The sequence below is a fragment of the Chenopodium quinoa genome, unplaced genomic scaffold (assembly GCF_001683475.1).
Source record: "Chenopodium quinoa cultivar QQ74 unplaced genomic scaffold, ASM168347v1, whole genome shotgun sequence".
Classification (NCBI taxonomy): Eukaryota; Viridiplantae; Streptophyta; class Magnoliopsida; order Caryophyllales; family Amaranthaceae; genus Chenopodium; species Chenopodium quinoa.
This window is the reverse complement of record NW_018744311.1, coordinates 1,844,974-1,862,124: the sequence shown is the minus strand read 5'-3', so window position 1 is coordinate 1,862,124 and position 17,151 is coordinate 1,844,974. Positions and strand designations below refer to the sequence as shown.

Here is a 17,151-nt window from a genome sequence, read left to right as displayed (position 1 = left end):
TAGTCATTTTTGACATGATTGCATTGTGTGTGCACCCAAAAAGAACACAAATGATTCGATTTAATAACATAAAATTATAATAATAGAACACGAGTTATGTTTAAAATATGTATTTCATTTCTAATCGATCATACTACGAAGGAAACAAAATTTAAAGCTTCGAAAATCTCATGTTATTTTATCAAGACATGACTTTTTAATAATAGACAAATGTGTTCTTTTGGTACATAATTGAATCTAGTGGTATAAACTCTTGTTCATAGAATCATAGTCCACACAAATTGGTCTACGTCTACACCTTTACTTTGGTTTGATAAATTGGACTTTAATCCTCATTTCAATCCCACAAATAAAAGTAAGAAACATGTTCAGTTTTTAGAATAGTATTTGGTATCCAAACCCCTTATCCCTTTAAACAAAGTCGCTATTATGTCTTAAATTTTTGTGATAACAATAAGGGTTATAAATAATATCGCTAAGGAGTCGATACTCAATACTGATTCAATCTCCATCATCATGTAATATATACGTGAAGTGTATACATATATTGGTTTTAAATATGTAAAAAATATGAAAAATTATGTTCAACGAAAATTAAATTCCAAAATTGGCCCTCAAATAGGCTCATGTTACAACGTACTCCCTACAATTATAAACTTATAAACCAAGAATATTTTGAAATAAAAGCACAAGGCATTAGTCCCTCTCAATTGGAATGGGTCCAATACTTTACAGTGGTGATTGCAATGCATGTGAAACTTTAGCCACATATTTCTCACCACACCACACCACACCACACAACACATTGTGTAGCACTCTAGTAATTTCATGTAATGTGTGGCATTATTGATTTAGCCAGTCACTTTACACGTGTCAATGTCGGACATAGAGTATAGCAATTAACAAGTGGGAGTTGTATTATTGATATATTGGCTTATGGCTAGCTTCACAGGTTGCTTTTAGCCAAGGGTTTAATCAAGAACGGCAGATATACCACTCCCAAGTAAAAGAACTGAATTACATATCCCTTGGAGCAAATTTATATCCAGCCACAGATCATGCATTCATGACTTTTAAACAACACCAGAAGACTTAAATAATCAAAGTGTGATTATTTGATTAAAAATACAAATTTCCGTACAACAATCAGATTACATTTACATTTAACAATAATCTCATAATGAAAAATATCAATGAACATAAAATCTCTTGGATTAGATCAGATCACACACGTTACACGTCCTAATAATAAGAAGATGACCTTATATGAGAACATAAATTTTACATATGCTTGAATCGTGTATTTCATGCTATAAATTTGAAGGTATTGAATCAAATCATGCATTTTACACTGCATACACCAGCATATCTTACACTAAATAGTGCATTTCATGTGATGGAATTACAAGATCATGCACTAAATCGTGCATTTTGCAATATACTTTTAAGAATATATTGCATCAAGTCATGCATTTTGCATCTTGTATCCCATCACTTAAAATAAAAAAAAAATTTAATATGTACCCTTGAGCCATCCAAAACTACATAGGAAAACCAGCTAACCTCCGAGTGAACCACATTAGGTTCTATCAGAAGTTATGATGTCCCATATATAAGATAGCTCAAAGTTAAATTCCCAAGACCCCCCATCCCAAGGAAGGTATGTAACATGATACTCAACAAATCAACCATATAGTGTATACCCTTGCCAACAGGCATCACACCAAAAGCAGCCTACAAGTCTTCTAACAAAAAATTTCCCCATAAAAGAGATGGTGTAATGAAAAGTAGAAGAAGAAGGGAGAGAAAGAGGGTTGTGATTAGAATGGAGCTATGCAAATTGGAAGGATTGTAAGAGGAAAGCTAAGTAATGGTTACTTTTATAATGGTCATGGCCCATGTGACAAGTTAGGAATATAATGAGGGAAGACCTCATAAGTCATAGCAAATGGGCCATCCCAAGACTGTAACATTTAAGTTGGGAGATAATTTCTCCTTTCTAGTTACAACCTTTATACTTTAACATTTGTTAATGTTTAGCTTTAACCATAATAATACTAAACATCAAGAAGTTAAAGATAAAAAAAATATTGATATTTAAAAAGTACAGAGCATGTTATATAACACATCTAATTAGATCCACATAACTATGTTGATTCTTAAGTACAAATCAACAGAAACGGTCAATGCATAACATGTGTCTACTAATAAAGATGCATGACAAGTGGGTTTCTTACCCTTATCTTTTACCTTTAAAAAGATTGTTGCCTCCAATCACAATTTAGGTTGTACAATGGCATCCAATGGAGTATTATCAGGGTTTAGGTCCCTTTTTTTCAAAGGCTTTGGAGGGAAGATGTATCCAGGGCTTGTGCAACTTTACGTCAGCAAGTTGGAAAATGGAAATAATATTTCTTTAAGCCCATTTTAAAACTAACTATAAAATGAAACCCCGACTTTGTAGCTTCATTATGTTTGGATAGAAAGAAATGGAGGGAAGGAAGAGAAGAGAATACTTAATAAGGGATATGCATCATTTTTTATTTGGTTATCTAATGCAAGGAGGGAAGAGGAGGAAATTGGAAAGATCCATTTTCTTTCCCCTTTTAATAAAGGGCCCTCCATTGTTGGAAATTTTAGGAAGGAAAATGGAAGGTCTCCTCCTCCCTCCATCACTTCCCTTTCCCTTCCCTACCTTCCCCTCCTTTTTCTCTTAACTATGGGCGCTCGTTAGCTTTTTCTATATAACTATTTCCTCTATTTTTAAATAAGTTGCACCTTTTTTTCAGTCTTTAATTATTTATTAGTAAATTTTAAAAAGATTATAACTTGAACTTGGAAATAAAACCAATTCAACATTTTTCATTGCATAACAGCATTCATATAATAACATTTGTCTATGCAAATTAGTAAGAAGACACAATCAAAATTGATATAAAATTAATGCAAAAGGTTAAAATGATCTAGTTATATGCAACTAATGGAGTTACATAGGTACTGTTAAAATGGTTGCGTGAAATTTCAACTCGTAGGTGATATCCTATGCCAACTATGTTTGGGTAAGAGAAAGAGAGGGGAAGGAAAAGGATGGAAGATAAAGGGAAGGAAGTGAGGGGAGGGAAGCGAAGGAGTGACTTTTTTTTTCCCTTTTAAATTTCTTTAACATAGAAGAATTTTGATTATTAAAGGGTAGGGAGGGAGGATTTGGTTCATAAAAGGAAAAGGAAAATCGATCCCACCCATCCATTTCTCTTCTCTTGCCCTATTCTTATTTTAACAAGGGAAATTGTATCCCTCACTTTCCCTCCAAATCTTCCTATCCAAACACATTATACACTCATACTTAGCTTGCCCTTATCTCAGTCTGCCAATAAACTCTCCTCTACTTCGCCAAATCTCATGGCTTTCTATCAAATATCAAAAGCATAAAACTCACATTTCTATTGTTTAGATCATCTAAGGTATGATGCAGACTTTCTGATACGTCCACAGGCACAATTTATATTCAGAAACTCATTGCGACGAAGAAGATAACCATATTAACACAGTACACAAGGATGATAAGATGTTCAACAGACACAACTTCTATTATCATTTGATCAGGGACATTTCAAATAATCCAAAAACCAAACACAATGTCACAGCCCGACTCATATGCAACTCATCAAGGCATCCATTCATTTCCACAATTCCACTTAAACTTCAAGTCAAACAACATAATCAAATTTCAAGCAAACTACCAAGATTCACATAGAAACACCAACGGTACTGATATACTAAGTAAAATTTGCTAGAAGATCACCATACCACATGGCCCTAAACAAAGATAATCCTAGCTTTAACTCAATTTTTATCAATCAACAAAATAAATTTCAAACTAACAACCAAGATTCACATAAACATAGAAAACATGTTTCATTACATTGTTAATTCATATCTAATAGAGAGAAAACCATGCTACCCACCAAAACATCAATACATATTCCTACTTGGTACCTTTTTGTTCACTTATGATAGCAATCAAAAAAAGAGAATAACATAAAACAAAGAAGAACCTTCTAATTCCATCGACTTGAAATGAAGCTCGGATGACTAATACTAATAGGGTTCCAAACACATAATAAAACTGTCCAAAAACTCACCACACCTTTCCATATTTCCATACAAGTGATAGCAAATAATCCAAAACCCAAACACAGAATCACATCCAACTTCAAATATAACTCATCCTAGCATTCATTCATTCCAGCTTCCAAAATACTAGCAACATATAAATTACAAGAAAACCACCATTCGACATGACACTGCATACAGAATTCACCTACGATTCCATTCAACTCCAATCAAACAACAAAACTTCAAACCAACCAGCAAAATTCACATAAACGTCAACAGCTGCCACATACAAATCATCACCACCTACAAGAATACACCATTTCACAAAACACAAATTCTATTCACCCTACTTTCCATTCACTGATTCACAACAATCGAACATCCAATCAAACAACAGACTCAAATTTCCAGCATAACAACCAAATTTCACACAGATAACAAAAACAATCGCCATATTAACAACAAATCCACTTCCGAAAACCGGCAGAAAACAAAGGCAATAGAATCTCTTAAGTAAGAACATGTTTGGTTTCATAACATTATTATTTTCAAATCCATTAGAACGAGTTCCACTCTACTAATCAAAACATCAATACAATTTTCATCCTGTTGTTGTTCCAATTAAAGATAATAACAATCGACAAAAAAAAACGTAAATCAAATCATGAAACTAAGAACCTTCAAGATTCAGTAGTCTTGATGATGAAGTTCTGACGACTGATAGGGTTCATCACCACTGGAGGTCCAGCAGTACGAGGCCATGCCTGCATTCTTTTGTCAGTTTCCTGGAACCATTCTTTGTTTGATACAGTTGATGGCGTACTTCCTACAATATTCAAATTTCGAATTAATTTTATGCAATTTTCTCTGGATCGAAAAAAATTAATTAATTCAATAAAAACTGGAAATAAATTTGTGAATTTTTTGAGAAATTTTACCTCCGAAAATCTTCTGATCAGACATTATGTAATCGCAAGCATAAGCAACGAAAAAGGATCCAACGAGTGAGCCGACGATGTATTTACCCGCCATTGTTGACCTTCAAAGCTGGAAAAAATGCGTCGAAAATTAGAGAAATTAAATTTTAGATCGATCTGAAAAAAAATTGTGAAGAAATTGAGAGGCGATTCAGCTCGAAATTAAACGCAGATTATGAATTCAATCATCTGAAAAATCGAATTGAAAGGGAAATTGATGAATTTAGAGGAGAGAGAAACTTACCGAAGAGAGAGAAGTAAGGTAGGGCAACTTTCTAGAGAGAGAGGGAGAAAGGGGGGTTCAGGTGCTACCGTGCGATGAACAAGAGCGCGTTACTGGGCTTCTCACTTCTCATGATAAAGGTCAATTTTGGGCTATAATGGATCAATGATAGTGCTAGGCCTGGCGATCCCAAACACGACAAGAACCCGACTCAAAGTTACATTAGAATTTCAAATACGACATGATATGTACACGAAATAATATTAAACCAAACAAATAGATTATTTTGTTCTCGCCAAAAATAAAAATAAAAAATTGTCATATTATACAATTATATTAATTTTTACACACTTTTTTTTTATATGTTTAGAAAACAACCCAAAATTAACATGAGAAGATACACGAACCCGACTTCTAACCTGTTTTTCTAGCTACAGAGCATTGTGTTTATATATATATATACTTGTATTAAGTTTGGTGTAACAGTTGTTTAATTTGGAAAATAAATAATTATACATGGCAAAACTAAATTTTTTGGAAATAAAGGATACTACTTGTATAAATCTTTTCCTCCTTGTTAACTTTAACATTGTACAAACACAAGGCATTTTCAAATCAGTACTTGTATAACCCAAATCAAAGTATACTTATTTTGTAAGTAAAATCAATCACTGTGAATCATGTAGTTCGAATAACAATATTGTAGCTTACTAGCTTATGTTATAGGAAGTATACAAAAGTCAATTATATGCCAAATATTTGTGACAGATGCAATACATTGGAAAGAGAGAACTCCTTCAGTAGAGATTAATAGTTGCCAACAGTTTGTGACAGGAGGGTGAAGCTAGAAGCTATTTCTGTACATGCTCTAGTTAATAATTAACTGAGATTAGTAAGCCAGTTTCTACGGAACAAGGCTCTTAAAGATCTCAACCTTAAATTTATAATTAACTGAGATCAGTAAGCCAATTGAAAAATACATACACCTCTATACTACCATCACTATCTGCCAATATCAGTGCTCGTGGTTTATGAATACAGGTGTGAGGCAACATCGACAAAAACTAAGCTGCCTTGGTAATTATCTACATAACAATCATCTTTAGAAAGTATATTAGGTACTGAGATTCCGTCTTGTTGCTTCCATTTTAATCAATAAATCCTTGATGTCGGTTTCCATCCTAGTTTTCATGTGAAAGTATTCACGATGACTTCTTTCCAGCATTTGCAGTTCTTCATGCTTAAGCCTGCGCCTCTCCTCTACCTCTGACAGGCGCAATTTTGCAATCCTGCTCATATACTCTTCTTCCGCTTTTTCATTCTTGGCGATCGCTATGCGTTGAAGGCCTTCAGCCTCTGCACGAGCAGCATCAGCGCGTTTTTGGAATAACTGAGCTTCTGCTAGCTTAAGCTTAACAATATCTAGCTCATCTCCAGTCTTGGAGCTCATGCCCATCAGCATCTCAGTACTCAACGAACCACCACCAACTGATCTCCCTTCAATACTTGGAAGGGTATTTCCAATATTTTGCATTTGGGAGAATTCCTTGGCAGAATTGGATTTTGACCAAATAGGTTCATGACCGAGTACATTTGCCCCATCTTGGACGTTATTCTCAAGAGGCTTAGGTTGGACTTGATCTCTTCCAGAAGATCCTACTGCATTGGCAAGCTTAGCATCACCCTCTGCAATACCGGACACACTCAAGTGTCAGGCCATCAGGATAAAAATGAACATTGCAAAAGTGAAAACCAAAAAAAGACAGAAAAGCAAATGGAATAGGCCAGCAATCAAATGGTTTGTATTATTCCCTTAATACATAAAATGAAGCTGCAGAAAATAAATACTATGCCTAACATAAGAATTAAGAACAGGTGGTGCTGCGAAGTGTGCTCTATAAGTGGTATGATACAATGCCAACAAAAGTATAATCATCTCATGGTTAAATTACTGAGAATGTGATAGTAGCGAGAGTGCGAGACAGAAATGTGCTTCATCTTATTCATCACATTCTGCATTTTAAAGTCAGAAAGATAATACTACGTAGAATATTTCTCAACAGAAACAGGTTGTGCTGTGAATAGTGAAGTAGTATGATACAATGCCAACAAATACAAATATATTTATCTCATGGTTAGATTACTGAGAAATTTATAGTAGCAAGACAGACAAGTGGTCATCTGATCCATCGCATTCTACATTTTAGAGTTAAAAAGATAGCAACACAAATTTTCTCAACAAAAACAGCAACAGGCCAGTAGTAGCTACTACACACATAAATGAATCTCTCTTTCTAATTCACCCTCGCCTATGATTAAAAGCATAAATTAATACTTTTATGAGAGGGCAATAGAAAGTTTACTAAAATCTTCTCCCTTCCCCCCACCCCAAACCCGCAACAAAATATAAGGAATATTAGCATTAGAATACTTTGCAGACATGACAAGACTGCAAGCAACGAGTAGTTAAATATTCATATGACCACCAAAAAAAAATGCACCAAGAGAATTATAGAGCTGCCCAAAAACACCATCCTTATAGCCAAGAAGTTCTAATGACTGTGTGAAGAGTTCAAATATTAACAAGCAACTAAGAGAAGTAATCAAACTGGAGTTGGATATCATCTACAAAAAAATCTTGTGCCAAAGTATTTTTACCATGACAAGCCTGTGGCAGATGAGGCTTAGCCACTCTGCAAACCTCAGATCAATCAGATGACAAAATCTATAAAGTGATAAGAGTAAAGGCGCTCTGTGCAAAATTCACTTTGTTTCTTAAATGAGACAAATACTATGTCTACATGGATGTTTGGGAACACAATGTCTCCGGAGAACCAATGCCTGCAGAGACATTGTTCAAATGCATCCCTTTTTGAACTGAAATAAGGTCATCAGACAAGAAAACTATTGTCTTAAGAAGATAAATCATACAAACCACATCAAAGAGACCTTGTGAACTGAGTTGAGTGAATTACAGCCGATGACATTTCATGACTAGGCCAAGACATCTGCTACAGCAATCACAAAATATACTACTCTTTATCCATTCAAGTCCTTGTATAATTATAGCAAAGTAGTAACTACATGAAAGTAAATCACCTAAAGTTTCTAGTTTATATTATTAGAAAAAGAAATATTTTAGTATTGGTTTCCATTCTACAATTATAAACAGATAATAACATCCTCAATTTATGATGAGTAGAGAAACAAAAGTTATAAGGAAACCATGCAGCAAACAATTAATCCTAAATAACAATCTGTTGAGAGGAAATTTTTTTGTATGACTTACCATTTAGGAACGCCATTATTTGATTACAGATCTCCACAGTTTTGGCCCCACTTTGCAACCTACCAATCAGCTGCTTAGCAGCATCATGCAATACTTTTCCTCTGTAATCATTGCTCGCACTAAATATCCTCCTCACATACTCAAGTTCCCTGAGAAATGTCTCAGCTTTCCATTCGGTAGCACAAGTTTTGAAAACATCCTTCACGAAGCCAAACATTTCAGATGGATGATCACAGGCAAGACAATAAAATTGCATTTCAGATACCCCCTGAGCCCCAACCGTACTTCGACCATTTCTAATATAAGATTTCAGCGAACCACAATCAGTATGGCACCAATGGTTGCAAACATCACACCCAACCCAACCACATGTGTTGGAGGCAGTATCAAACTTGGAACAAACAAGACACATACAAGAACTACAATAACCATCTTTCTTGGAGCAAAATTTACAATCACACTCATCCACAGGCAATGCACTACGACAATTAACATTTCTACACTTCAGACTCAGAAATATCTCTGCCAGATCACTAGAAGAAATACTGTCAGTTCGCTGGATAAAATCTGGAAGACCAGTCTTAAGAGCCACCAAAGTCTGCAACTGAACACGATGACACTTTAACAGAGTCTCCAAATTAAGATCAGGCCTTTTTCGCAGCACATCCTGAAGGACACGTAGCTTTCTATGATTGTCTTCTTTCAAAATAACTTCACATACACTGTCCTTCAAGAAAGCAATTAAACGCTCTGGCATTTCATTAAGCCTCTGAGCCATGGTTTGGATGTGTTCTGAAGCAATTAAATAAATTAGCCTCTCCACAAGATCTCTTTCTCCAGCAAGTCCCTGTTCCATCTCTCTTTGACTGCTGCTCCTGAAGAGCCTTCCTACACTTTCTTCCCTGGTCACCCGCCTCTCACTTTTCCCAAATTCCGATCTATTATCATGAGATCCAGCACTCTGAGCAGGAGACCTAAAATCGTCTTGATATCGTATCTTTCCAGAGGGCTGTTTCTGAAGACTGTCAGAACGATCCACTCGAACAGGCACTGCTTGTTGTTGTATAGCTCGACCATTCAAAATGCCTTGGGATGACTTCGTAAAATGTAGAGACCCGTTAACATGACCGTTTGAAACTGATTTAGAATTCACAAGTATTTCCTTAGGCAGAGAATCATTAGCACTTAATGCCTGCCAATTAACACCTTGAAATAAAGGACGACTTTTGACAGATTGCTCAAAGTCATAATCAACTGAATTATGAGTCAGTGAACAACTCGGATTATGAATGAACTGCAACCCAGAGAATGAAATTGATGTCGTGAAACAATCTGAACCAGTTCTGAGAGTGGTGCCAAATGATTGAACACTCCTTGCACGTGGAGGGGAGATTGGGGGTGCAGCAGCACTGTGGGAAGTAGCAGGAACTGAAACATTAGGCAGGCCAAGAGAGAGATCTAGAGGTTCCAACTTTAGCTTCTCAGCTTCAGATTTAGATCCATTACTGTTGACACACATCACTTTGACTCCAGCAGAGCTAGAAAGGAGCTCAAAGCCTCTCACACTAGGGCCTTCCATGGCATCATCTTGGCAAGCAATGAAATTCCTTTCGACCAGCAAACTATTTTCTCTAAGACTATCCTCACAAGAAGAGCTGACAGCCACACCTTTCCCTTTGTCTTTCAGGACAGGGACAGATGGTTTGGGCTCTTTAGGAACTTCTACAATTGCTTTATTTGACTCACCCAAACCAAAATCGAGGTTAAAATTATTTTTCGAATTCTTATTCACCGGTGATGGCTTTTCCACACTTCTAGAATTATGATCTTCCACATTTACCTGACTATCAAGGCTGCTGTTTCCAGGGGCAGACAGCTCAAATTGATTTTCTCTCAATCTTTCATCATTAGCAAGAACAATACCTGTACACACTGTAGGTTTAGTTTCTTCAGAAACAGAAACCTTATTCACATAATCATTTTGGATAGTTGAGCACATTTCTAATCCTTCCACGGTCTCGTTGATTGCTAATTTTTTACCAGTCATCTGTTTCCTGTCAGCAGCGCCTACACCTGATGCTTGTTCGTCTACTAGAGCCAAATTTCTGTCAGTGACAACTGAATCAGCAACTCTGAACTTGACCACTTCACTAATTTCAAGCTCATGTAGCTTATTCCCAACATCTCTGTCTACTTGAGGATCCTTAGCATGTTGATTGACATTTTCCACCTTTGGCTCAGAAACAACGTAATCTTCCGGTGCTTGAATCTGATTCGATTCTGGTTGAAGCTCTCCTTCCTCCATCTCAGTTCCACTTCCAATGGCACTAGCAAATCCACCACTATCTGCTACCATACTCTCTTTCTTCTTGGTGTTCTTCAAGGGCTCATCGCCGATTGACTTCTTTGAATCTTTCATTGAATCTTTGGACCAGGTGGGTGACTTGACATCTTTAATTCCTCGAGGATACCTCATATTCTCTTTGCTACTGCTAACACCACCACTATCCGCTCTCCCACCTTTACTACTACTGCTCCCACCCTTTTCAACCGGTGAACTCTTAACATCTTCCTCAACATCCTTCTTGCCCCTACTATCAAACCTCCTCCAGGAAGACGAACCCCCATCCTCCCTCCTTGACCAATGCCTCGCCGACCTAAACCCTTTCGGATGATCCCTCCTCGAAACACAAAAGCTCTCGGACCGATGAATCCTCTCCTTTTCCCTATCCCTATCCCTATCTCTATCTCTATCTATATCTCTCTCCCTATCCCTCTCCGGCACATACCCACTACCTCGTGGAGACACCATCGATGAACCCACCATCCCATCTCGATCCCTATACCTATCAAACCCTTTTCTCCTATCAAATCCATCATTCTCATGCTCCAATCTCTTCCTCACCCCTCTAAATCCCTCCCTCTCTTCAAAACCCCCAGAAAACTCATGCTCCCCTCTCTTCCTAAACCCTCTTGAACCCTCCCACTCATCAAACCCATCGAAATCATGATCCACCCTCTTCCTCAAACTAACCCACCTCGACATTGACCCCTCTCGCTCTCTATCATCATCAATCACCGGAGACGGTCTACTCCAACCATTTTCTGTCCCTTTAGAGTAATATCTCCGATGATGCGATGACCATCCCAGTGTCGTTCGGTCAACCTCCTTCTCCCCAACCGACCCCAAATCATCACCATACGATCTTAACCTCTTCATTATCTAACCCTTTATTTCTAATTACACATACTGCCTCCGTTTCCAAATAATGTACCCAAACACAATTATATCAGTTAATTTTTTTTTAATAGAAAAATTAAGGTACATCAAAAGCAATGGCAGCAGCTACACTAGGAGGAAACTCCTCAATCCACACTCTAAGCTCATCATACTCTCTACTAGCATTGGCCACGAATTCTAACCAACATGCAACAAATTACATACCCGTGTGAGATCTTTTTAGACTCGTCTCAATTTATACAAACAATAACTTTCTAAAAAAACCCAATAACACGGAATTAAAGATATTGATGATTAAAGAAGTACAACAAGTGAACAACCCCCACAAAATATAATCAATAGTATAAATTTGACATATAAAATTATAAACCCTCGATTTGTATTCCCCTCTTTTCTAAATCTATAACACCTTAATTTCTGAAAAATTAACAGATAATTTACAGAAATAAGAGCTTAGTAATTATAAAAAAAAAAAAAATGAATTAAGCGGAAAAAATTACCGACTACAAATCTGGGCGACTGCAATCCATTCGAGAGAAAATGGGGAAAACATGGGAAGAAGAGAAGGTTTGGTTGAATCAATCTCTGTGAAAAAGAGTCACAGCTTAGTGGGGGACCATAATTTGAGCCAATAGGAAGGAATCGGTGACGCAGAAAAGGTGACAGGAGGTGAGATTAGCGAAGAAGAAAAGAGAGTTACAACAGTCAACGCCAAGTGGTGAGGGTTTGAAAACTGGTGTGTGGTGCACGTGAGTAGACGTAAGATAGAAAAATTATCAGGGAGTGGTACGTGTGAAAAACGCATGTGATGTTGACACGTGGAGTATGGAGGAATTAGACTGATAAATGCGTATAGTGGGTGAGGGGTTACTTTACTTTTATGCAGAGTCGTTGACTATTGACGAATGTTGAAAGAGATAGGAGGGTGCGAGGTAGGGATGTCAATATTAAGTGGATATCCACTAACCCGCTCCACCCGCAATAAATAAATGGATGAAAACCCGAATTAAATGGATGAAAAGCGGGTGACGGATGAAGCGGATGATGGATTAGATCGGATATGGATGATACTTTTTTCACCCGCTAATCATCCACCCACCCGTTTAACATATATTAATTTTTTAATCTAAGAATTTTAATAATAAAATCTGAAATGTGCAAGAAAATTATATGTATTTTTTTGTTGCAAATTAATTTTTCAAACAATATATTGTTATTGTTTCCTTTTTAATTAATAAAATTAATAAAACTATTGTACAAATAACCGAAAATTAAAGTTATGTGAGTTTTTTTCAACTTTAATACTCATCCATTAGTCATCCGCTCCACCCGTTTCATCCGCGGATGATGGACGGATGGATAAGATGATGGGTGAAGCGGATGATGGATGGATGTGGATGGAGCGATTAGAGTAATGGATGGATGCGGGTGAAGCTCCACCCGATCCGAATCCGATCCATTGCCATCTCTAGTGCGAGGGAAGAGGAGAGTACCTTTTTTTTTAAGTTAACGTGTGGGGGGGGGGTTGAGTTTGATCTAGAATAGTCGGGTTAGGTCAAGCCATTTTGGATACGGAGTATAAGTTATTTTATATCACTGCACTGATTTAAATTGCATTCTGTTTATTTAGTTTTGGATTTGATTGGGTTGTTCTTGGGTCGGGGTTATTACTTGATAGTTCCGGTAACATAATAGTCATATATGCTATCGTGTTTAAATGTTCAAATTATATGCTCGAAATGTGTTATATGGAACACTATGGTTGTTGAGCATGAAATACATGTAGTTATGTTGGATTTTAAATGGCAACGCAATCTGTGACTAAATTTGACCAGTCATAATTGACCAAAAGCAACATAGTGAGTGGGCTAGTGTCATCACTAACACCTCATGGAAATAAGCAGGTCAAAAAGGGTTCTAAGCGGAGTGATATTGAGATATCCTATTCGAAAACAATGAGATAGCACTAAGATGTGAAACACATCATACTGTATCTCTATGCAGGTCATGTAGTGATTCCTTCTCATCACCATTTAATCCCAAGCAAGTTCACATGAAGTTATCTCAAGTAGCAAAAACAACAAATAAGATGGCCAAACCGCAATCAAAGAGTTAATTGGAAATAAGCTATTTCTAAGATGTATAACTCACCTTGATTTTGTTTGTAGGTATCATAATGGAGATTTAAAGAAGAAACATAGTTCCTAATTTACCATAATGCTTCAATCATCCCAGTAATAAAAAGTAAGCATGGTCATTACAACAGATTAGATGGTTGTAGTTCACATTATTTTAATTATGGAGTATGCTATATGATGTCACTGTGTATATAGTCTAAATAATGAGTGTACGCTAAGTTCCTAATAGTGGCAAGTATATTGTGTCCTTAATCACCATGTTATGTCGAGCTTAGTAAAATCATGCCACTAGCAAATGACATAGCAAGGAAGTCTAATGCCTCATTAAATTGCCTTTAGTCCTGTACAACACATCATATTAACGAACCTATAATTTTACGTCATATTTTTTGGGTTCCACCTATCACGACTTTAACCCTCAGAAAAACGAACCATATGACTATATGAGTGCGGTTGTGGGTCTATTTGGACCTTTGGCTTTGGTTTGATGATAACCTTGAGCCTTATAAGGCAAGGCGTCCAACCCATATAAACCTCAAATTCCCGAAACCAACACTGCTACTTTCTCTGATTCAAATTTCGCGCTCCCAACATCAGCAAACAACAGGTTCTCTCTCTACAATTTCTCTATTATCATCCCCTAAATTCGCCATTTCTAATACATGATTTCGCTAATCTCGATTTTCTGATGCATTTTTCTGCAGCTGTTGAATTCTAAGGCTCAATTCAGTGCAATTGAAGGTAAATTCATACTTACTCAAGCAATTTAAACTCTCGAATATCTGGATTTTAGGTTATTGTTTTGAATTATCTATTTGATCATGTTAAATTATCAATTAAAGGAAAACCTAGTTTGATAGAATATTTGATTATTATTTTTGCTCTATTTGTCGAATTGCTAAATTGTGGTTTTGGATACGTCTTCAAATCGATGTTCAACTGATTTAGGTTCATGATTTTCACTTCAGCTTGTTTGTGATTGTTGCTCATAATCAAAGTATGAAATCGATTGCAGTTATCATGAAATGCTTGATTTAATTTGGTAATTTCATTAAGTGTCAAAAGTTTGGCGATAAATTCCTAGTTGAGCTCAAATTTTTAAATGTTTGGTGCGAAATTTATGCCATATATTTTTATTTATAAAAATCATTAGCTAGCATGATACGATGATAGTTGATGGAAGGAATTTAGTTTTCACTTAATGAAGGAATTGTTAATGGCGATCTTTGGTACTGAAATTTTCATCGCTTGCTTATGTGACCTAATTGCTTTGATTCCTTTTTGAATTCAGTGTTAATTCAAGAAAACCTGTTTCTTATACAAATGCGTTTATTGTCTAAAATGGAGATCAAGTTCGAGAAGACCGTTTTACTCGTGTTTCGTGCTCATCTGAAATTTGAACTCTAAATTATGGTGTAGAATGAATTTGATTGTTGTCCTTGTGCAATAACAAATTATTGAATGCAAAACAGCAAAAAAAATGTGCCAGTAATGTTATTGACAATTTTTAGGGTAATTAATCTTTTGTGCGAGTATTAACTATTAAGTGTCTTTACAATATACTTGTATGGTTGGCTGTTAATTGATATTAGGACTTCTCTGCATTCATGATCATTACCTGGTGTCAGTGTGCGGCTGTGCTGTGCATGTTCCATAACAGCTCTTGTGCGCATGTATGAAAATGGCATGTTCGAGAGGTTGATCAACCAAACATGATTATTGATTACCTTTTATCTTCGGGTTTTACGTGGACAGCAACTGTTTCCTTCATAGAAATCTGTTCTGAAATCTTTATCAGGCAATAAATGGTCTTATTTTGTGGCCTCCATGCTTTATGCTGTCTGATGTCTTGAACCAGCAATCTAGCATGATACTATATGTTCATGTGTTAGTAACTTAGTTTCGACCTTAACATGTTGTACACTGGTTTCTTTTGTTCTTGCTCTTATAGCGTCCTGCTCGAAGACTTGCCTGATTTGTGCCTGAAAATTGGGCTCTCTTATAATTAATTCTGTACATGTGGATGCAGAATAGTAATCAACATGGAAGAGCAAGACACCCAAATAGCCAGAAAGCGCAAGATAAATGATGTATGCAGTAGAAGATTAATAAGTAATACAATTTTGTTAGCTGTTAGATTAATTCTTTACATTCAGCTAATATCTCATCAACTTTCGCTAGATGGAGCATGAAAGAAGTGAGGACAGAGGTGAATTAAATGAAGAAAATGGGGAAGAAGAGAGTGAGATGAACTTCTCTGGATCAGAAGAAATGAGGCTTGGCATTGCTCGCCTTCATGAGAAAGTTGAGGCATATAATCAACTGGTAATCATGCTAGAATAATGTTATGCATCCCTTGCATTTGTAGAGTTATAGTGCCCAAGTTCACTGTTCAAGTATTCAGAAAATCAGAAGTAAATAATTTGACAATTCTTTCAGGTTTCTGAGATGCTGGAATCTGGAAAGTCACTGTTCAACAAGCTAAGCCAGGATTATGAAGAGCGAGTTCTCATGTAAGCTATTAAATGCGAATATTACTTGATTACATACAGATGGGAAGCTTACATTGTTCCCCTAATATATTGGTTGTTATAGGATCCACAAGGAGCAGATTGAGAAATGGCAGGAAGAGATGAAGGAGCTGAGGGTGATCGATGCAACTAATGAGGAAATGAATGATCGCCTTAATAATGTCAAATGCCTACTTCAAACTGTTCCTATCGGCCAATGAAGATTCAGCATTTCAACTGCTAATTAGACCTTGATCCGTTGCTTTTTCTGCTGTGAATCATGGATTTGCCTGAGGACAACCAAAGCTGTTTACAAGTGCAGGTATATCTGCCAAATTTTGTGCACTCTCTTACTTCTATATATATATGCATCATTAATTGAAAGACCGCTTTTATTGTAAAGGTTGATCTAGTTATAGTTGCTCCACCTTAGATTACCGATAAAGAAGTATGGGTAATCCTGTTCTCATAACTGCGAGTCTGCTACCTCTTCAATATACAATTTTTTTTTTTCCTGGAATGGAGTTAGTACTTCACTTTGAAGAATCATGTTGACTTAAATGTGTAATTGCAAGCCGAGAGATTGAACTGCACAAATCCAAAATCTGATGTCCATATTGGTTTTTTTTTTTTTTGTTTTGTTTTGTTTTTGTTTTT

At 36.4% G+C, this 17,151-nt stretch overlaps 3 protein-coding genes across 5 annotated transcripts; 1 reads left to right on the top strand and 2 right to left on the bottom strand.

The window, feature by feature from the left end:
* Positions 1-4,601: 4,601 nt before the first annotated feature.
* Positions 4,602-5,467, bottom strand: LOC110696048. Of its 2 annotated transcripts, none has more exons than XM_021873314.1 (3): positions 5,338-5,467; positions 5,055-5,163; positions 4,602-4,942 (listed from the first exon to the last, which is right to left on the bottom strand). In XM_021873314.1, exons 2-3 carry the CDS (start codon positions 5,146-5,148, stop codon positions 4,797-4,799), a joined length of 240 nt encoding a protein of 79 aa, XP_021729006.1. In that variant the 5' UTR covers positions 5,149-5,163; positions 5,338-5,467; the 3' UTR covers positions 4,602-4,796. The 2 variants fall into 2 exon arrangements, with proteins under 2 accessions (XP_021729006.1, XP_021729007.1); XM_021873315.1 differs by having other exon boundaries at positions 5,055-5,210; positions 5,338-5,436.
* A 596-nt stretch (positions 5,468-6,063) lies between these two features.
* LOC110696046 (protein OBERON 4-like) lies at positions 6,064-12,649 on the bottom strand. Of its 2 annotated transcripts, XM_021873313.1 has the most exons (3): positions 12,347-12,649; positions 8,606-11,855; positions 6,064-7,002 (listed from the first exon to the last, which is right to left on the bottom strand). In XM_021873313.1, exons 2-3 carry the CDS (start codon positions 11,823-11,825, stop codon positions 6,431-6,433), a joined length of 3,792 nt encoding a protein of 1,263 aa, XP_021729005.1. In that variant the 5' UTR covers positions 11,826-11,855; positions 12,347-12,649; the 3' UTR covers positions 6,064-6,430. The 2 variants fall into 2 exon arrangements, with proteins under 2 accessions (XP_021729005.1, XP_021729004.1); XM_021873312.1 differs by having other exon boundaries at positions 8,606-12,648.
* A 1,810-nt stretch (positions 12,650-14,459) lies between these two features.
* LOC110696045 lies at positions 14,460-17,098 on the top strand. The gene is made up of 6 exons (XM_021873311.1): positions 14,460-14,591; positions 14,689-14,725; positions 16,014-16,074; positions 16,166-16,309; positions 16,424-16,497; positions 16,580-17,098. The coding sequence occupies exons 3-6, from the start codon at positions 16,027-16,029 to the stop codon at positions 16,713-16,715; spliced, it is 402 nt and encodes a 133-aa protein (XP_021729003.1). The 5' UTR covers positions 14,460-14,591; positions 14,689-14,725; positions 16,014-16,026; the 3' UTR covers positions 16,716-17,098.
* The last annotated feature ends 53 nt before the right edge of the window (positions 17,099-17,151 follow it).